We start from the raw sequence: 23,546 nt of genomic DNA on the forward strand, positions 1-23,546 counted from the left end.
TTAATTTTTATCATTGTGTGAATTAACCAACCTACTAATATTTTTACCGCCACCACTGGGGGAGTAACCTTTTTGGATGTCTTTATTCTTCGGGACATATTCTTTGACCATTTTATCACAAAATAAATACATATTATTAATTGTGCCGTCTGGCAGGGTGGTAACTGCGTTCTCTTTCTTTTTCACTATTATACATATATTTTCTATCTCTGTTTGCCGACGTTTAAATTAGTAAACACTTGCTCGCTTCAACAAGCGTTTCAACCTTGTCATGAGATTGGGCCTTAAAACCCCCCAAACGCCGACACCATAGTACAGCACGTAATTAATATCATTGCGCAATGTTGATTTAATTGCTTGCTATTCTGTTCGATTGTTGATAAATACTGAGAGCATGTAATGGCGATAACTGAGTTTATTTAGGACTATTTCAATTACTGAACAATGAACAATGTTAAAGCATGCGAGTACCTATTGTTGACTCTGGTACGGGATGCCGCACTTTTCGGTGTGACGGATAATAATCATTGTTGACCTACTTGTCGTTGGAAGAAAACAAAACCTTGCGTGTATGTACACTATATGGTTATTTACAAGCTAAAAGCTAAATATTCCTAAAGTAAACAATCAAGAAAATTGCAGGTTTGTATGTATAGAGATAATAAGTCTACCTCGATAGAAAGGCATACGTATACCAAGTACCGTATAAACACCTCTGTTAAACACAGCTGAGTCAACTAAAGACAATAAACTCAATATGTTAATCGTTTTTTTTTTATCAGAATACTATAAAAAATGATTCGAAAACATGGCGATATTTTTTCATCTTATAAAAAACTTATTATAGTCCAGGAACCGAAGCTTTTTACCTCGCACTTTTTACAGAATGGATCGAATTGCTTGAAAATTTGAGAATAAGTAGTGGATACTCCAAGGATCAAAATCTATATGATGCCGAAAGGCGCTTTTACTATGGGGTGGTTGCCAAAACCATCCCAGGGGGTTAAATTTTTTATTATACTTTCACCGCAAAAGTTGATAAAAACATTCATTCTAAGCTAAAAATGTTCTATACATTTTTTTGATAAAATTAATATTTTTCGATTTATTCGCTATCGAAAGTGTTACGTTTTATATCGAAAAAATCAATGTTTTTCGATTTTATACTCATTTACGCTTCACTCAATTTTTGCCGTAGAAAAAATTTTTTTAAACCAATTTCTTGGTAACTAAATAACCTACAATTTCATAGTTAAACATTTTTTCGTATCTCTGATGGTAATCGTTCTATTCTGAAGAAAATGGCATTTTTTACCAAACTACAAAAATTCGTTATTCGCTTGTAACTCCAGTTTTTTAAAAATTAATCATTCTAAGCCCGTCAAACTTCTGAAATCTATTACTAATACATAAATAAAGAAGTATGAATAAGACCAATGACTAGAAATACCGCTAACTTACATTATTAAGCTTCCAATTTAATTTCTTTTGTTTTTTTCAAAAAAATATATTTATTTTTTAACCGTAACTTTTTTATTTTTTATCCTAGAAAGTTTGTTAAAAATGAATTTTGTAGGTTTCTACAAGATCTATAAGGCTATAAATATGAAATCCTTTTAAAATATTCATTCGCAAGAAGAGGTGACTGTAAAAAGGTTGGTATAGGTGGTTTTTGCATGTTATTACAAGTTTTAATTGTCAATAGCTCACTCAATTTTTGCCATAGAAAAAATTTTTGCTAACCCCGTTTTTGGGAATTAAATAAGCGACAATTTTAGATTTACATATTTTTTCGTATCTCTGATGCTAATCTTTCTATTCTGAAGAAAAGGGCATTTTTTACCAAAACTACAAAAATTCGTTATTCGCTTTTAACTCAATTTTTTTAAAAATTAATCATTCTAAGCCAGTTAAACCTCTAGAACCTATTAATAATACATAAATATAGAAAACCAAATAAGTTCAATGACTAATTTTAATCAGGGTGGTAATTAGGGGGAAGTTTCCGATCAGTTTTTCGCTGAAAAAAATAGGGACTGACATTCTTTTCATAATAAGTCACTTAATTTTTGAGCAAGAGACTTTTTTTTAATTCTGTATATAAATATTTTTAAATACTTTAAATAGTTTGAACAAGTTATCCTCGAAAAATGCACAGTTTTCCCGTCTTTTCAGTTTGAAACTACAATATTTAGCATTTGACGAAGAAGAGCTAACATATAATAAAGTATAGCTCGATTGCTATTGGCATCTATTGGTCTTAAAGAAAATAAAAAAACTGTTTTGTTTATTTTTTCAAAAGGTACATTTTTGTTAAGCAAAGTTGTTTTGATAAAACGAAAACTTTTTGAGTTATTAGCAAAAAACTGATTAAAAATATTGATTTTTTCGATACAAAACTAACACTTTCGATAGCGAATAAATCGAAAATTATTAATTTTATCAAAAAAATGTATAGAATGCTTTTTGCTTAGAATGAATGTTTTTACCAACTTTTGTGGTCAAAATAAAATAAAAAATGTCCACCCCCGAGATGGGGTGGCAACCACCCCCATGGTAAAATCGCCTTTCGGCCTCATATAGATTTTGATCCTTGGACTATCCACTACTTATTCTCAAATTTTCAAGCAAATCGATCTATTCTGTAAAAATTGCGAGGTTTTGTCCTATTTTAAGCTTCATTACTTGGACTATTAACTAATAAAAAAATGTTGCCATAATTGGAACATGAAATGTCATAATGTGCCACCTCTAATAATTTGCTGAAACGTCACATTTTATCCCACGGGGTAAAATCTATTTCTATCCCGCTCGCGGACATCAAAGAGGTTCAGGAAGAAGAATACCCTGGCTTCATAACCTACGAAAATGATTCAAATTGAGCACTGCCGAACTTTTTAGGGCAGCAGTCAACAAAGTCAGAATAGCCATGTTAGTGTCCAACATCCGTTACGGATAGACACTGTAAAAGATAGTGCGGAAATAACAACTGATCTCACGCCACGTCCATATAACTCGTTATCATGATGAGAGACAAAACAACAACAAATGCAGTAAACAATATATGGATGTATACAGTGATGAGCGCGCTAATAACCGGCAAGATAACGCAAAAGATGGAAAACATAATACGCTGTGAAATAAAAAGGGATGAAACTAGTAGAGGTGGGAAATTATCGGTATAAACCTATAATTTACATTGCCACTGGAAGTTTCCGCCTTAAACGTTAACTAGTTGACTACAGTTACAATTGTACGTCTGACGTTTTTCTTAACATAGTGTTATTAGGTTATATATGTTTGCTTCTTCTTTGGTTTATTGGCCTCCACCTACTTGGTCATTTGTCCAGCTCATCATCTCGGAATAAAGAAAAAATACCTTATTATGTGAAGATAGTGAAGAATTATGACTGAAGTCAACTTGCTAACCTCTAAGGGTGGAAACTATCCAAAGAGGTAATGTAAATTATAGGTTTACACCGATAATTTCCCAGCTCTGCGTCTCTCTTCATTTCACAACGTATGATGTTTTCCATCTTTTGCGTTATTCTGCTGTTATTAGTGCGCTCATCACTGTATAATTGATTTGGCTAGCTAGTTCAAAGACTTCTCCGTTCAACTCTACAATTTTTTTACTCCAACATCCTTTTGGTATGACTTCGGTAAACTTTGGTAAACAAGGAGGGGTCTATGTTCAAAGACGAAAAATTTTTGACTTGGCTGTTAATTGATGGACTGATACATTGGCCGAAATATTTTTTGACCAATGAAAGAACTTTTGACTAAAAAAAAACAAGTAACATAATAAATCCTTATATTTTTGAATTCACGGTTTTCTAACCATATATAAATACAAATATTAATAAGAAATTCATATGTGTAAAAACCATGCCGTTCATAGATCCGTGTAACGAATGCTCCCATACCACCGCAGAATATAAAAGTGTGTATAATACTTGCAAACTACAATTCAACATGAAAAACCCAACATTAATTAAATCAGTTGTATTGACAACGGCAATATTCAACTGCAATACTTTCAAGCCTTTCTAAAGTAATAGGAGAAGATTTGCGGCTTTTATTTAGCGTTGTCTACATCGCTCATCCGGAAGAACAGTGTCACAACTCAAAAAATAACTTTTTTCCGGAGAGACAAAAATATATTTTTTAGATCGTTTAACTGTAAGTTTTAAACAGTAACTGCCAGAATTTAAAAATTAAAAATGAAGAATATGGATAAGTGAATGTTTCTAATTGTGTACAAAGCAAAACCAAAAAATCTATGACATGTATCTGATTTAACAAAAAAATAAATTTTTTAAGTTATGTCACTTTTATTTTAAAATATTGGTCACTTTTTTAAACATTAACGAAAAATATCTAGGACCCTTCTCGAAATACGATGGTTTTTGTGATCAATAACGTCGAACGTCAGAGCATAACTCAAAAGTGTCATTGTTCCAAATAAAATATTCATTTTAGCGCCAAATGAATAATGACACTACCGCCATCTTACGAAGTCGGAAGTAAACATCTATGTGGTACTTTTCCTGGTAAATGTATAGGATTTTTGGAGTCAATTTGACAAGATAACTGGAATTGTGCATTTTTTGAGTTGTGTCCATTTTATTCCGGACGAACCACATATTGTTTAAGGTCTTTACTCTAATTATATCACTTACCTTCTTATACAGCTTAACCCAGGTAAGATCGCCTTTAGAATCGGTATATTGTAATCCGAAGAACCACACTTCTCTTAGGCCGACGGTTTTGATAACTTGGTCGAAAAGTTGTTTTCCGGTCGTCGTTTGGTGGATCGCGAATTCCAGCTCCGCGTCCATGGTGGTCACCCGTACGTTCATCTGTAACAAAAGTAGATATTATGATAAAGTTCATTTTTTACAAATAGATCTAGATCTTGAGTAGATCAATATGAGATTTCAGCAACATAGTCTAGCTTACATAAAAAGTAATTGACACTCAAGGGATTATTTTATTTCATAGAGTTTAGTCTGCTAAGCTAGCAAATATATAAACAAGTATTTGTAAATTCGTCACGACCAATTAGTATACTGCTGGACTGTCCAACTCTAAGATGTAACACCATCGCACAGTGGTTCCAAATGCCGAAAACGTGGTCATGAACCTTTAAAAGCGTATATTGTTTATACATTTCGGAATTACTTTCATTCTTAGGGGTTTCTGGCATCACTGATTACGAATATGACATTATTTTTTCTGAAAAACAAAATGGCGGATCCAACATGGCGGAAAGAAATTGAAAGTATCAATCAAAACGCAAATTTTTTTGTCAAATTTGGTAATTTAAGGTCGTTGATTACAAATCTAACATTACTTTTTATTAAAACAAAATGGCGGATCCAATATAGCCGAAAGAATTTCGAAAATTTTATTTTAAATGCATGTGTGATTAAAAATTTATATTATAAAGGGTTTTTAAAATTGCTGATCACCAATACATTCTGATTATAAAGTACAATATTCAGAACCTATTACTTATGTACAACCACCCATAAATACTCCAGAATCGCCAGAATCATGTAATATGCGTCATTTTCCACTTTTGTATTCAAACAACTGCCAGCAATGCATAGGCAGTTATAGGCAGCTAAACCAAAGTGATTATGTATCTTCTCATTATATATTTTAAGACTAATAAACATTAGTCGCAGAATTATACAGAATTTTGTACTTTTTAAATGTATCTTTACAAAATTTTGATTATTTCAAGTATATTTTCACTATTTATGTAGTGACAAATTTAAGGAATTTATTGTTACTAAAACTTAAGCCAACTTACATCTTACATCACTACATACTTAAAAAAGAAGAATCTGCTTTATAGCGATAAAATTGATAAACCACAAAACGTTTTACAGCGTTTTCAATATACGTGTTCTTTTAGACTTTCTCTGCCGGCCAAAATAACCTCGAACATGACTCACTTGTTCCTGAGCTGTGAACCACAATACATCCAGTCTGATCCGTATACCTGCGTATTACGACTTTACGATAGTATGAGAAAACAACTGTAAACATGAAAATCCCTAGATAGGGACTTTTTTCTTCGCCTCATGACCACGTTTTGAGCATTTGGAACCACTGTGCATCGTGTCTAAAGGCATATCCACATCAATAAAAATTTGTGTATGTGTTGTATTTTAAAATACAGAAAAAATATTTGCGGCACAAATTTGAATCTGGTCAATTATTTTTACTGTTGTTCTGAAGCTATTTCCTTGTGGCATTTTTATAATTCACTATTTTGATTGGGAAATAAGCCACAATTAAATTGAAAAAATAAGTAATATTTTGTATTTTGACAACGACATCCGATTTGGACGTCGAAACGTTAATAAAATTAATTTTTCAATTTAATTGTGGCTTATTTCCCAATCAAAATAGTTCATTAAGTATTTTTACGATGTACATAAATATTTGGTTCGTGTGTTGTACCGCCGAATCCACTTAGCGGCATGTGTCCACATTGAGTCCACACTAGCATTGCTGTGCGGCGCAAATTTATTTGAAGTCGACTGAGAAACCGACAGCACGACGGGTAGCGTGCGTTGTTCGTCACGAAAATATTCTTGCATTAATCTATGCAGCGCACAGTTCACATCAATAAAAAGTTCAGGGCAGACGAGCAAATTTGCGTCAAATACAACGTACAACATAAATTTTTATTGATGTGGATCCACCTTAAGATTAGTCCAGTCGTCAGAGACGAAAATGCTACTAAACCTCAAAAAATATCACGAACCAGCTGAATTTTGCTAAGAATGTCAATTTTGGAACCCAAAAAGATGCAAAAAAGTCTGTCACTTCTACCACCGGATTTCCTTCTACTGAGAAAATTTTTACCAAAAATGTTTAATAGCACTTTTTTGTGTAGAATGAACTGTTCTCTCAGAAACAACGCTTAACACGTTCGATGCGTATGTCGCTCATCGGCGACATTCGGTTTCTTTCTCCAGTGCTAACGTCGCCGATGAGCGACATTTGCTCACTTACATTACAAAAATTATTTCAGGTTCTGGGTGAAGTAGTTAAAAAAATATACGCAGCGAACGTATTAAAGCGACCGGCCATTTTGAATAGCAGTGGCGAGATAAATTTAAATAAAATTTGTATTAACACGACGGTAAAAATGCGATATCTTTTGATCAGATTGTCCTATTGACAAATATTAAAATGCGTTTTAAAGGTGAAGAGGGAGAGTGGCAACCTTGATATGCAATTTGTGAATTTTTTAATTGAATTTTTGGTGAAATTGAATTTTGTTTATTCTTGTCAGCTAACAGTGCCTGGTCACCTGCAAACTAGAAGTCTCTTCTGTAGACCTGTCGGGCGTACATATTTTAAACGATGTTGGAAAGGGACAAAACCCTTTCTTTAACACCACCAGACCTTTAGATAATCTGAATCATATTTGACTAGATCTATAGGTATTTCTCCTGACACCACTGCCTTCACGGTTTTAGACAGATGACAGCCTATTTTTTACATAAGCTAAGGAAAAATCCTTAGTAACCATTTCTCCATTTTTAATTTTTTCTTTGTGTCCAATTTCTGTTTTGGCCATAAATAATAATTTTCTGAGCTCTTCTTGCTCTTCCAACTTAGCAAAATTTCAAAAGTAGATGATTCACGATCAGTTAACATTTATAAGTAGCTGATGGAAGATGTAAAAAGATCCTTATAAAATGGATACAGACAGAGCGATTACACGAGCGTGTGAGAGCAGAGAAGTTCTTTCTCGATCTTGCGCCAATATAATCCACTGTTTGCTTGCCACTGTCCTATGTCATCGACCCATTTCTTTTGTGGTCTTCATGCTTCTTGACGTCTCCCCTGGTCACCATTCTAGGATTCTCCATGTCTACTTTTATCATTCAGTAAGTATTTATCAAGTAATAAAGTTAGTTAGCAGTAGCATAGTACTCATAAGCAACAATACAGAGGAACTGATCTGCATGCTAAAGGAGCTTAAACGAGAACATGAGAAAATCGGTTTAAAAATGAATTTAAATAAAACAAAAGTGATGACAAATCAAATTATCACAATCGACTAAGATAAAAGTATAATCGAAAGTGTCGAAGAGTATATTTATATACCTAGCCTAGGTATATAAAACTTGCCGAGTAACTGTTTCGCAGCATACGGTATAAAGTTTACCTTTCTTTCTTCCAATTTGTCACCTAAGTCTTAATATACTTGTGCCGCTTCTGTAGCAGTTATGTAATCTGACTCAAGTTTAAGAATTGACGTTTGAAACATGTGAAGACTTCCATGCACAAAGGTTAAATACAGTTAATTCAATGGGTCTTTAAAAAATGCAAGTAACAATGCAGGACAGTTTTCAATAAGTGCATTTAGGCAGTGAGATCAACTTAACTATGTGCTGCGCAGAATGAAATTTCCCACCGTTGGGTCAAGTGTTTTCCATTTTTTAGTAAAGAAAAAAATCCGGACATTTCTCATATCCGGGCCGTTCTCATTGCCAATCACGGCAATCACATGTCTTTCAAATCCGGACTGTCCGGACGAAATCCGGACGTATGGTAACTCTATACCTAGGTCACACGATCAAACTAGGCAAACAGAATCAAACGGCAGAGATAACTAGAAGAATCCGAATGACATGGGCAGCAATAGGAAGACTCAGTGATGTGTTGAAAAAAAAAGATACCAATAAATCTAAAGAAAAGGGTATTCAACAGTTGTATTCTACCAGTTATGACCTATGGAATGAAGATGATGACACAGAGATATCAGCCAATAGATTAAGAACAACATAGAGGGCCATCGAACGAGCATCGTGTCTCTGAGAGAACATATGGACGGCGTTATGCATAACTCGACCAAGCGCCAAAACATAGTTTTGAGATAAGTTTTTCGTTTCTTAAAAATGCATTTATGAACATATTTGCACAAAATTTTAACAGAAGAATGATCACCTATAACTCTTTTTGGTTGCAAAGTTTCAATATAATCGCACCTACCATATTCTAGAAAAAAATAAAATGTCGCTTGGTCTACTTATGCTTTAAATATATTTTAAGAAGTTTAGCTGTTATACATTATTAGACCAACTACCATTTTTATGTCATTTGGTATATTAATGCAAAACAAAATATTGCGATATGCCTCTTGCAATCACTAAATAAATAAACTAGTATTTTTTAAATTTATATATTAAACGTGTATTGCTACAACATAATCAATTCAATTATTATTAAATATATTTTTTGCATTTTATTGCTCTAAATTTATTTTACCATTCAATAGCGTTAATTCCAATGCAGTTAAAATTATATCAATAAAAAATTGGAGTATACAGAGTTTTTAAACAGGGGAAAATTAAAAAAAAAACAAGAAGTTGCTATTTGTATAAAAGCGTATAAATATCTAAATACATAGCGGTAAAATTTTTTCTACATTTTTTCTTCTTCTAATTTTACATCTATACCTTTTTTTATTGCCAAGACTGTGTTGTCGTTGTAAAATTATATTTATTTATCTATTAACTTGCAGTAGGGACCATTGACAATTCATAAATTGAATTTTGTTGAATTGTTAAAAATCTGTTGTTATTTGAAGCGTTAGTGTACTAAATAGCGGTACATAGATACCTTTTTTATGGCTCGGCCAATGTTAAGACATTGTAAAATAAGATTTATTTTTTTTCCACCTACCTCTACCGAAAGTATACTTTTCCGGACCTGATTGTAGCGAGCAAAGTTGTACTTTTCCTCCCTAGGGAGGAAAATATTTTTCCTCCCTAGGGAGGAAAAGTAAAAGTGACGTAATGGTAGTTCATTCATGAAATATAACTTATTGACGCCCTGTATAATATCTATTTTCTATTACGTATCTATACATTTTAACGTTTATTTATAAAACACCTTGTATTTTGCAGAATGGTAAAAAACAGTAAATTGTTATTTTGATTTAACAATGTTTACATTAATAATTTGACTTATATTTGACAGTTGACAGTTATATTGTACCTACTTGTTAGTTTTAGTTCTAATAAATTTTGTTGATTAGTTACAAAAAATAAATTAAGTAAAAATAAAAAAATGACTTGTTATTTGAGGAAGGTGGAAAAACCATATGTATAACATGGGAGTAAAGTGCCTTTTCCTCCCTTGAATGATTACTGCCCTCAGCTACGCGTCGGGCAGTAAACTTCATTCTCGGGAGGAAAAGTAGCACTTTCCTCCCTTGTTATACAAATAGCTATAATAACTTGCAGTCCCAACCATTGACAATCGATTTGGATTGAATTTTGTAGAATCTTCAGTATTTTGTTTTTATACAAAGCGTTAGGGTATTTGAAGCAATCTGAAGTGAATCGTGTTTTTTTTATTCTTAGAACTATTTTATGCCTTATATATAGAGATTTTATATATATTATTTGTATTTTTCAATTTAATTATACATAAGCACAACATTTTCACTTTAAAAAAATTCGATCATTTTTTAACCGAAACTTCAAAATTAATGTGTACATTAAGGGGTACAAAAATGTTACTCTGGTCAAACGCTTAGTTTAGCATAAACAGACCAAAGACGCTTAGTCGGCGCTTAGTCTACTATTGCGAAACTAAGAATGGCCGTTATGGATATAGTCTTGTTATGCAAAACTAAAAACCCTTAATAGACAGAATGTCGCTTGGTTTAATTTTGTTTTTCTTAGTAACCGTTAATGTGACAAGAGGGATTTTTTCCAAGATAGTTTTAGTTATGTGTCACCAGAATCCGCTGTTATCTCGATTTTAAAGAAATGGCGCTTGGTCGAGTTATGCATAACGCCATCCATATACGAAACGAGGACGTGCGAAACAGGACGAAGGTGGAAGATGTAATTGGAAGAATTGCGCAAATGAAATGGAACTGGGTAGGACACGTCGCACGGCAAAACAACGACAGGTCGACGAGAAACATTGTACATTGGAGACCACGCGAACACAATTGTAGTAGAGGAAGGCCATAAAAACGATGGCTAGACGACATCAAAGTCAAAGTGGGAAGAATCTGGCACCAAATAGCACAAAACAGAAAAGAGTGGAGAGCTCATGGGGAGGCCTTTGTCCAGGAGTGGATGCAAACAGGCTGAATAAGAAGAAGAAAGTTAGTTGATAATCTTAACGAAATATTTTTCTCCTCTTATATATCAAACGACTGCTGGTATACTTCCTCAAAAATAAATATGTATGTACTCCCAAAATAAGTTTATTCTTTTATATTATCAAATGTTATGACTTATACGATAAGTGCATTATTATTGTCATTACCATGTTTAGTATCAACGCATAACCTTCAGCTCTAATACTAACGTTGAAACATAAATAAAAATAATTTTATAAATTGATAACGGGTTTCACCTTGACTAAAGCAATTTTTTTTAATTTACACACTGAAAGTAATTAAAAACACGAATATCTTGAGTTAAAATTCGAATTTTTCTGTTGAAAAAGTTGATGGATTAGACATTACGTATGTAAATGGCAACTGTTGTAATGACAGCAGTAATAATCACAATTAATAAATTAAAATATCGTTGAGGTATTAACCGATTATCGCGAAATACATACTAATAACTTTATTGAAGTTTCAAATTTCACACTTTACATTCATAATAAGGCTATAAAGATTCACGATTATTTCAAGTAGACGAAGAGAAAATGACGAAAACGAGCTAGACGGAATCAGAGAGAAGCAGCACAGGAACAGGAATCGACCAACGAATGATGATATAATTTTTGGTTCCATGACATCTCGTAACGCGACAGCTCGTAACCGGACAAATGGTAACGGACAATTCGTAACAGCGACAGTTCGTAACGGCGACAGTTCGTAACTATACAAATTCGTAACGTCCAAATTGAATTATTCTGTTTATTTTTGTTAACGCGGAAACTAACTGTTATTACAGTTATAAATGAAATTATGTTGTATCAATTTAACGAGTCAGTATCAGAATAAAAATATTCTTAAGGCATTTCATATTTTTAGGGCATTTAATAAGGTAATTATAATATTTCTTTTACAAAATGTTTACTTAGAAAGTTGGGAATATCTAAAGATAGTTGTCAGCTTAAAGATTTCATTATTCCGTTGTCTAGGTATAAACAAATTTAAGGAACAATAATAGGAATAAACTTTTAAAAACATTGTTAAAAGTTTGTATGTAATTAAATATTTGTTTGTGTTTAAAAACTTTTAATATATTCTGAAACAAGAAATATAAAATGTGTTAAACATGTTTATCCCTGGTACTGGTTGGTTAAATTGATAAACATAATTTCAATTATAACAGTGATCACAGTTATGTAGTTTCCATGTTAACAAAAATAAACAGAATAATTCAATTTGGACGTTACGAATTGTCCGTTACGAATTTGTATAGTTACGAACTGTCGCCGTTACGAAGCGTCGCTGTTACGAACTGTTACCGTTACGAGTTGTCCGTTACCATTTGTCCGGTTACGAATTGTCGCGTTACGAGATGTCTGGTCACGATAATTTTTACAGTTGGTCCTTATTCCCATGACTATTAAATTTGTGAAATTATAACCTTAAAAATTACTATTATAGACCTGGATCCCGCGTACCAAAAAAAGTTTATTATATTAATAACCAGCTGAAAATTTGGTAATAGCTTAACGGTATCTAGTCCGACAAACTTTGATGTATGGGAACACTGGAACAGGGGAAGTTTTAATTGTGGAACAGGTTAAAAATGTGGAACGTCAGACTACGAAAACGTTCCATGTATTTTGTCGGACAGAACTTCCAATTGATTTGTTACCATTTCATTAAACTCTCATGCAAAAATCAGACTGGTGTTTATCACCAACTGGGCATTTTAATGAGTGGAACACGAAGAACATGTCAAATGACAGGAATCATGTTGGTTAGTAATTTCAGTCTGATTTTTGCATGAGAATTAAATGAAAGGGTAACAATTCAATTGGATGTGTCAATCACAAAATACATGGGACGTTTTCGTAATCTGACGTTCCAAATTTTTAAACTGTTCCAGAATTAAAACTTCCCCTGTTCCAGTGTTCCCGTACATCAAAGTTTGTCCGACTAGACACCGTTAAGCTATTAACAAAGTTTCAGCTTGCTATTAATCAACTTTTTTTGGTACGCGGGATCCAGGCCTATATGTGTTATTTGATACACGTTTAAACGGGTACCGGCTAAACAACATCAGATATACATGACACCATAGTATTTGAGGACAAACTAGAAGACCTCCACGCTCTTATGAACAAAATCACGTATTCGAATCCACAATATGGACTCGTACATCAACAATATAAACGTAAAGAAGAAAAAGCTCATGATAATTGACAAGAAAAAGATAACAGAAGGTCAACTATACGTCAACCAACCCCAGTAGAAAAAGTGATGCGCAATAAAACTACCTTGCCACCATAATAAATGATGAATGGACCAACATCCAATAGATAAGAGTGTGCATCGGAAAAGCTAAATCCATCCTTCAACCGGATGTGGGCCTTCATCAAGAGCCACATTCTCTCTCTTGGTAGTAAGAATGCTGCAATGCTACGTCTCCTCTGTCGGTTTTGAATCGTGGACCTTGAACGAAGATATGTGCAGAAGATTGCAAACATTTGAGATGTGGCTATATTGAAGATTAGCAAGATCCCGTGGACTGACGAGGACCTCAGAAGAATGAAGAAGAGCCGAAAGGTACTGACCACAGGAATCCAGATATGCCCTCTTACAAGCTATCCAACCAGGAAAAATATGTGGAAGGCGAGCTGCAGTAGAAGGACATCCTGATTGAAAACAACATATGTGCAACTTTTTCGCGCTGTTGTAGATAAGAAAAACACATCAAGAAGAACTTGGTCCACGTCACATTTAGATATCAAACTTACTTTACTTTTTCGTGTCTGGATCCGACTACAGTTTTTCTGCCCAATATCGGGCTACGTCTACATCCTTTGTATTTGCGAGCCATAAATCATCGAGGGTGCACTGTGATGGGCAAAGTCTGCATACTCTCAGATGCTCCACGCTCTGTATTTCCCTACATTCACAAAGTTCGTCGTTATCTGTCTTGATGCCCCATTTAATAAGGTTCTGTTTTACAGGGGCAACACCTGTGCGTATTCGGTTGAGTGTCCGCCAGGTTCTCCAGTCCAGGTTCATTCCATTAGGTCGTTCTGGATGTAGGGGGAACAGTTCGGGTGGTTCGATGCTGACATTTCTCATAAACCTTTTCCTTGATTTAAGTCGGCTGATTCCTGGCGGTTCGTCAAACCCGTATAATTGGTGCCTTTCATCGAATGTTTGCCTGAACTTCTCCACATATTGTGAGGCGCATCTACGGTCGTCTGGTGATGCAAATCCAGCTGCCCGGTACAGTAATGGTAGAGGGGTAGGCTTCATACAACCGGTAATTATTCTACATGTTTCATTTAACGCCGTGGTGACTTGTTGGACGTGTCTAGATCTACCCCAGACGGGACAAGCATATTCCCCTGTTGAGAAACATAAGACCTCAGCTGTTGACTTTAAGACCTGGGGGTTTGCACCCTACTTGCTCCCTACAAGTTTCCGGAGAAGGTTGTTTCTCGTAGAAACCTTTTGTCTTGTGCTCTGACAGTGGAATTTATACGTTAGTGACCGGTCTAGTATCACTCCAAGATATTTGGGCCTATCAGTATGTTCCAAGCGTTGTCCCTCCCAAGAAACATTCAGTTTTATATGCGCCAGATGGTTGTTGAGGTGGAATGCACATACTTGGGTTTTAGTAGGGTTTGGCTTTAATGAGTTTTGTTTGTAGTAAGCTGACATCATGTTTAAAGCCTCTTCCATTGTCGACTCTACCTGTGTGAGTGTTTTCCCGTTTACGGTGATACCAAGGGTGTCAGCGTACACAAAACTCTCAGTCCGAGGGTGCATTGGTTAATCATTGGTGTAGATGTTAAATAGGGACGGCGCCAGAACGCTTCCTTGAGGTAGACCATTTTTTTGGGTCCTCCATCTGCTCTTCTTTCCATTTAGCACAACGTAGAAGCGTCTATTACACAACAGTGATCTAATGATATTTACCAGGTCATAGTCAAGCACAGTGTTATAGATCTTAGTTAGCAAGGTTCTGTGGTTTATCGTATCGTAGGCCGCTGTGAGGTCTATCAAGGCTACTCCCACTATCTCCCTCTGCTCAAATCCCTACTCTATGTGCTCTGTTAGGTTCAGCACTTGGCCTGTGCATGATTTACCTGGTCTGAAGCCTGCTTGTTGTGGGATTAGTTTTGCATCTAATATTTCCTGGATGCGGTTCAAAATGAGGCGTTCATACAATTTATATAAACGACATAGAAGAGATATCGGACGGTAGCTACTCGGTAGTTCAGGGTCTTTACCAGGTTTCAGAAGGGCTACTACTTTTGATTTACGCCACATTTGTGGAATCTGGTAGGTAGAGCGACAGATGTTGAATAAATCGAGCACCCATTGCCTCGCTTTTTGCCCGAAGTGTTTTATCTGCTCTGTTAGGATTTCGTCCACCCCAGGGGATTTTCCATTTTTCATACAGTCAATACCATTTTTAAGCTCTTCGATGGTAAATGGGTTTCGCAACAGAGTTGTTTCCTGGTCTTGAGTTCTTAGATATCAAAGAAATCTTTTAAATATAATCTTTCTATCATCAGATGGTTCTTTAAGGACAAAAATCAGTTATAATAATACCTATCAAAATATTTTAGAAAAGCTTAATCTTAAGCTTATTACACAGTCATTTATAATAGGATTAAGATACGTTTTTCTAAAATATCTTGAAAGGTACTATACTGCAAGTATTTCAGCTTCTAGAAAATTCCTATCAAAAGAGAACTATTGAAGAGTAAGTAATAAGGATTAAACCTATTCTACAGTAAAATAACTCTATTTCTACAACCAATTTAGCATTAATAAATGTTTACCTGTTTCTTATGCCTGCCCCATGATTTATCACTGCCAAACAACTCCAAGGAATGTTTGGAATCGGTGTTCTCCATTTTCTTCGAAATATCAGAATCCGTGGATCCATTTATAACACCAATACTGCATTCCCCGTTTTTGTTAGATTCTACATGTCCATACTCTACTATTACTTTTTTCTGAAAAGCTTCTAAACTCCTAAAATTATGTTTTTTCAACACCTTTTTGAGTTTTTTATCTGTTATTCCGTCTAGAATTTCTTTAATTATATCTTTTTCAGGCAAGTGAAGAATCTTCCCCATAAGAGCTTTATCTTCGAAATACTCAATGAAATTATCATCACTGTGCCACTTTTTACTGACGAAATGGTTCCCCAAAAATTGGTCGATGATCCTATCTTTGAACTCTTCAAATGGGGTATCTCTGGGTAAGTTAGTGTGGAACCAAGTAAGAGCCACACCTCTAAGTTTATTAGCAGCTATAGGGACCAGATATTCTTGCGTCAAACCAAAACGTTCTTGCAACGTTTCGATTCGCGTTAGCCAAGTTAGGAGGTCTTCGTGAGGATAACCGTGGTACTTCGGTACCAATGCTGATATTTCGGCGTTCTGAAGGCTGAGGATGCGTATTGCTGTGACTAATACGTCATCGTAGTTAGAGAAAGAGTCTTCGGAATTTTTGGTAGAATTCGCGGCACTAACGGTAGCGCTTTGGTTATCCATTTCTGTTAAGGTAATGTAATAGTACGTTCTTTAACGGTAAACTATTGCAAAACCTCTAAATTTTAAAGAACCGCTTGGATTGACATGAAATTTGGCATACACATAGCTAACAAGTCAAACAAAAAAAGTGATATTGTGCCAATATGTGCTTTTGCCCCGGTGGTGGTTTTCACCCCCTCTTGGGGGTGAAAAAATATTTGTCCAAAGTAAGTCCGGAAATGGACAAACTGACTAATTTTAAGTAACTTTTGTTCTGTAGAGTTTTTTCACTAGGTCAATACTTTTTGAGTTATTTGCCAGTGAATATGTTCATTTTTTCAACAAAATAACCACGCTTTTAGACGGTTTTTAGCAAATAACTCAAATAGTAAGTATTTTGTCGAAAAAACGTTCTCAGCAAAAATATAGCCTGTAAAAATTTTTCAAAAATGATGTAAATTGGACATTGACGTTAATGACCGGGCATTGTCGTGAATGTCCATTTTCCTTGGTTATTAACGACAATGCCCGGCCATTAACGACAATAACCTTAAATATTGGCCAATGTTGTAAAAACTTAACGTAAAATTAGATTTTTCATCAATAACCGGTCAATAACGACAGTGGCCAGAAGCAAATGGCCAATGTTGATAAATCGATGCCTCAGAAGCCAATCGGTGTAAGTCAATAAATGTTTAAAATGAGATACTAAGATGTTTCTGAAAGTAGCTGCAGAAATATAAGAAGTAGTTATTAAAAACAAATAAAACGTCTTTATTTATCATAATATGGGTAACATATTCATAAATACAAACAAGGAAATAATAATATTTTTATACACTTCTTCTTCATGTACCATGTCCTTTCAGAACGTTGGTTACCATCATAGCTATCATAATTTTATTCACTGCCACCCTAAATAGTGCGAAAAAACAAGTGCGCACATCGTTGATATCCATGATAACACTCATTAAATAAATTTACGAGTAATTTCAGCACGAAAACAATACACAATATACACACATGAAGTAAACAATAGTAAAACTACACATAACCTATCTTTTAGTCAAAATTTCAACATTGACCGATTAACAACGGGCATTGTCGACATTGGCCGGGCAATGATAGAAATGCTATCAAGAATTTAAAATTATCATCAATGTTCAGTTTCTATGGACAATAACGTTAATATTCGGCCATTGTCGACAATGACCAATTCAACCGGCCATTGTCGATATTGGCCGGCCAATAACGTTATTGGCCGTATTTACGTCATTGTCCGTAACATATATATCACGTCTATATACCTAGTAGAAGCAGAATTATAGCTAATTAAAAATAGATTCATTTTCATCAAATTCCAAATGGAATACTTTAACGTGAAATAACCAAAAATAAAGCACATTTCGGGGAAAACTCATTACAACTTATTTAACGTGTTTAAAAAAGCTTCATTTTTGTTTTATAAAAAAAATTTCTAGCTTCAAAAGTAAACAAGTTACGCTCAAAATAAAGTTAGTCCCTTTTTTTGGTAAAAAAATCGGGAAAATCACCCCCTAATTAATATCTCAAATGAACTTAATCGTTACAACTTCACAAGTTTCTTGACTCGTGTATGTATTGTTTATATGATCTGTAAGTTTCATCGGTTCAAAGTCCTTATTTTTAAAAGGGCTGTAGTTAAAAGGGGTCGAGCGAGTCACTGATCACGAATGTATGCAAATTTCGAAACACCAAATCTTAATCAATTTTTGTTTAACAGAAAAACAAAAAATACATGATATTCAGAAAAGCAATGCTGACTTTTTGTTTTTTGAGATTTTTGGTATCTCTAATAATTTTTAAGTTATTTTGAAAAAAAGCATATTTTTCAAAACTAAAATTTTTAAAAATTTTACTTTAAAACCGATTTTTTTCAAAATAAGCACTTTGAATCGATGAAACTTACAGATCATATAAACACAACATATAAGTAAAATAATTTGTGGAGCGGTAACGATTAATTTTATTTAAGTTGCTAATTAGGGGGTGGTCTTCCCGATTTTTTTTGCCAAAACAAAAGGGACCAACTTTATTTTGAGCGTAACTTGATTAAATTTAAAGCTAGAAACTTTTTATAAAAATAGAAATAAAGCTTTTTTTAAAAAAGTGCTTAATTTTTTTTATATTCCACTTCGAAATATTCTATTTGAAATTTGGTGAATATGAATCTATTTTTCATTGGCTATAACTCTGGTTCTACGAGGTCCAGAGGCCTAACGCGTACACCATTTTTTAAACTTTTTTACAGGCTATATTTTTGCTAAGAACATTTTTTTCGACAAAATACTTACTTTTTGAGTTATTTGCGAAAACCGTCTAAAAATGTAGTTATCTTGTTGAAAACTGAACATATTCACTCGCAAATAACTCGAAAAGTGTTGAGTTGGCGAAAAAGCTTTATAGAGCAAAAGTTACTTAAAATTAGTCAGTATATCCATTCCCGGACTTATTTTGGACATATTATTTTTTCACCAACAAGAGGGGATGAAAGTCACCCCCAGGGCAAAAGCACACATCGGCACAATATCACTTTTTTTCTTTGACATGTAAGCTATGCGTATGCCAAATTTCATGTTAATCCAAGCGGTTCTTTAAAATATAGAGCAAAAACCGTGAAAGAAGGTACTATAAGTAAATAGTGGAATCGGTAAAGCACAGTTCCATACATGTAGAGACATTATTGGGTACTAATAAAATAATAGAAGTGACCTAATAATAGAAGGGGAAGCAACATGGTACACTGATGACTCAAAAACATTAGAGAGTGTATGGTATAGTAGGGACAAAGCAAGGGATACATTTCCCATTAAGTCTATCTAAGGATGCCAAAATTTTTCAGGCGAAAATAACGGCAATCCATCATTATTAGTCCAGGGCGTATCTGTTTTGAGATGGACGTTGAGAGGTGACTCAAATTTTTTTGTAGAAATTGCTTGAAAATAACTCAAATAATAATATTTGAGTTATCCTCCCACTCAAAATGGTCCGGAACATTCTTTAAATAATCAAAATGTCAAAATATAAAGGAAAAATTCGATTATTTTATTGGTTTTTTGATTATAACTTTAAAACTATTCATTTCTGAGAAAAGTTGTACTGACATAAAAGTTGCGTAATTAAATTTCCTACAATATAGAATCAGTTAACAATTTAAAAAATAGTCACCCTTGTTGCAAAATAGCAATAATTGCGAAAAAAACATACAAAAACAAGTATTCGCGTTTTACGTTTTTCAACAATTTATGCTACACTTAGGACCTTCATATTTTACCCAAAAAAAAACTATATGATATAGTAAAATAACACTGAAAATTTCATTAAGATCGGTTTAATATGTTTTGCAAAATAAATTTTACAATCCAGCTTTAGCAAAAAAAATTCATTTTTTTTAAATGTTGCAGGACTGAAAATAAAGCAGATAGCAAGTTGAATTTTTTTTGCTTATAGAAGTGTACTGTATCTTTCATTTGCAATTTGCAAAATTAAAATCGATTAATTACCACGGCGTCAGGAAATTTCTTAAATAAACATTACATTTTGGTGCTTCGCGCAGGACAGCGGTGTTCGATTCACACAAGTTGATTTCCACCAAAATTTCTTCCAATCTTTATCTAATATATTATTTTCTTACTCTATATTTTGTTGTATTTTAATATTTTAATTCCACAAAAATCAAACTAATTTTATTATTGTGTTGAAATATTGTTTAAACAATTGCATATGTTTAAAAATAATAAACTTTTCCGCAAATCGCCAGGAAATTTTGACATTCCTGTCAAAATTTCTTGAAGAAAAAGTCAGGACTTCCTTACTGTAAGGAAATGTCATTTCCTTACTGTAAGGAAATGATATTTCCGTACAGTTGTTAGTGTTCTACATAAATGATAGAAAACATAATCCATAAAACGTCTGTATGCATTTTCGTACTTTTCTCTTGATTTCTTTGGCAATAATTCTAATGAAGCAGTATTCACTGCCTCAACCAGCTCTGGAGGAGTCCCAGGAATGGAAATTTCATCATCACTTATCATTTTACTTTCGAGAACACCAGCAATTAAATTTATAAGCGTCAAGTTTGACAATTCAACCTCAATACGTTTTCATAGTAACCCAAGTAATTTTATTAGGAATTTCAAAGCACCATTTATTTGGGAATAAAATTATCGCGTTTTTTTTAAATCAATCAATATCTGTCGAATTTTAAACGATTTGCGGAAAAATAGTATGTTTACCTCGTAGGAAAAGCCACATTCCTGGACTCTGTGTTGCTAAGTCTCGGCTTGCGCCTCGACTTAGCAATCTTCAGTCGTCCAGGAATGTTAAGCTTTTCCTACCCGGTAAACAATGTACTATTTATTCTCTAAGTTAAAATATATGAACAAAGAAAGTTATTGCTAAAAAAGTGTTATTTCAAAGGATAGAGTAGGTATGTGTTTTTATTTTGCAATAAACAAATTTATTATTTATATCAAAATGTAATAAAAATTAAAATGTATCAATCATTATCAAAGGTCATTGGAATGCCCAATCAGAGCAAACTATCCGCTGTTCTGCGCGTAGTACCAATAATTAATGTTTATTTAAAAAAATTCCTGACGCCGTGGTAATTAATCGATTTTAATTTTGCAAATTGCAAATGAAAGGTACAGTACACTTCTATACGCAAAAAAATTCAACTTGCTATCTGCTTTATTTACAGTCCTGTAACATTTTGAAAAAATGAATTTTTTTGCGAAAGCTGGATTTCAAAATTTATTTTGCAAAATCTATTGAACCGATCTTAATGAAATTTACAGTATCGTTTTACTGTATCATAAAGTTTTTGAAATATGAAGGTCGTAAGTGTAGCATAAATGGTTGAAAAACGTAAAATGCGAATACTTGTTTTTGTATGGTTTTTTCGCAATTATTGCTATTTTGCAACAAGGGTGACTATTTTTTAAATTTCTAACCAATTTTATATTGTAGGAAATTTAATTACGCAACTTTTATGTCAATACAACTTTTCTCAGAAATGAATACTTTTAAAGTTATAATCAAAAAACGAAGAAAAATATCGAATTTTTCCTTCATTTTTTGACATTTTGATTATTTAAACAATGTTCCGGACCTTTTTGAGAGGGAGGATAACTCAAATATTATTATTTGAGATATTTTTAAGCAATTTCTGCAAAAAAATTTAAGTCACCTCTCAACGTCCAAATGTACTAATATTTTTACAGATGCGCCCTGGTCTATATGTAAGACAAATTGAAATGCAGATGAGTACAGTAGGAAAAATGAAAGAATACCCATGAACGAACATATAAAACAAGCTGTATTCTCCTGTCACCGTGTCACACAAAAAATTGGCCAGCGCAAGTACATGTAATAATTATTGTTACATGTACTTGCACTGGACAATTTTCTTTGTGACACGGTGACAGGAAAATACAGCGTGTTTTATATGTTATTTCATGGGTATTCTTTAATTTTTCCGACTGTATGTACCGTTCAATTATCATTTTTACAAAGAGCCAGGCAACCCTTAAGGCACTCAATTCTATAGAGGTCAATTCTAAGCTAGTATGGGATTGTATGCTCTAAATAAACTAGGAGACTTAGCAAGGTTCCGATAGTCTGGGTACCGGGGCACACAGGTCATAATGGCAATGAAAACTTAACTTCCGGTTATACCGGAAGTAGCAAATAGATGAAAATATTTAAGTTAGTAATATAAACTGGATATCAAGATAAACCAAGTAATGACCAGAAAATAAAAATAAGTATATAACATGGATACATAGTACGGGATCCGAATACGAGGTCGAAATGTACCCATCTGCTTGCCGGATGCAACATTTTTTTTATTAAATTTCATACATAGACAAACACGACCAGCATGGGTTGCCTATCAAAATCGTGTCATAGCTATCCTTAAGGGGGGCCGTAGGGGTTAAAATCAACAATTTAAGCACATTTTTGTGAATTTTTTTTTGAAACTATGAGAGAATAATTTTATTTTTAAATGAAATAAGCATCTTCTTCTTCTTTAGGTGCCATCTCCGCGACGAAGGTTGGCAATCATCATTACTATTCTCACTTTTGACACTACAGCCCGAAAGAGTTCAGTTGAGCTACATCCAAACCATTCTCTGAGATTTCTCAGCCAGGACATTTTTCTCCTACCTATGCCGCGCCTTCCTTGAATCTTTCTCTGCATAATTAATTTTAGGAGTTCATATCAGTAGAAATAAGCATATTAAGTTTAATTCAAAGAATATTAAAAAAAAATCAAGAAAAATTTTTGAAAAATAAGCCAACGGTGGCAAATTTTTAAAGACACCTCAAAAAACAATGGATTTTGCGGTGGACATCAGAATTTATCATTGGATCATGGTAGACAAAAAATTCAAAAAGATTTTGTTAGCTTATGAGTTTCTCGAGGTAATGCTGTCAAGTTTCTTTTAGTTTTAATGATCTTTGACTTTTTAGTATCACTCAGAAGTTAAAACAACGAAATTTTTTACAGAAAAAAGGGTGAAAATCGACATATTTATTATTGTTAAACAAAATATAACCACAAAACAAAAAAAGAATGTGTGTGTACTTTGTACGCACGTAAGAAGATATTCTTCTATTATATAGGTAATTTCAACGAAGTAAATATACTTAACAGGTTATTTGTATTTTATTTAAAAATTAAACTAACTTTCTTATCTACCACTTTCAAAATTTTTTTATTAAAACAACCAAAAATAAAAAAAAATATGAATCTCCCAGGATTTGAACCCGCGTCATTCCAATCTCGGAACTAACGCCCTAGC

The 23,546-nt window shown here is 33.6% G+C and overlaps 1 protein-coding gene across 3 annotated transcripts in view; it reads right to left on the bottom strand.

Annotated features, from left to right (window-relative positions):
• LOC114339667 (moesin/ezrin/radixin homolog 1) overlaps positions 1-23,546 on the bottom strand; it is a 298,913-nt gene that overhangs the window by 190,000 nt on the left and 85,367 nt on the right. For 2 of the 3 annotated variants that reach the window (XM_050657231.1, XM_050657230.1), the window contains one exon: positions 4,683-4,862. In XM_050657231.1, coding sequence (XP_050513188.1) covers positions 4,683-4,862 — 180 coding nt within the window. Of the gene's footprint in view, positions 1-4,682; positions 4,863-15,999; positions 16,735-23,546 lie in introns of those variants that run through there. The other variant, XM_050657229.1, reaches the window with a different exon arrangement.

Source organism: Diabrotica virgifera, chromosome 7 (assembly GCF_917563875.1).
Source record: "Diabrotica virgifera virgifera chromosome 7, PGI_DIABVI_V3a".
In the NCBI taxonomy this organism is placed as follows: Eukaryota; Metazoa; Arthropoda; class Insecta; order Coleoptera; family Chrysomelidae; genus Diabrotica; species Diabrotica virgifera.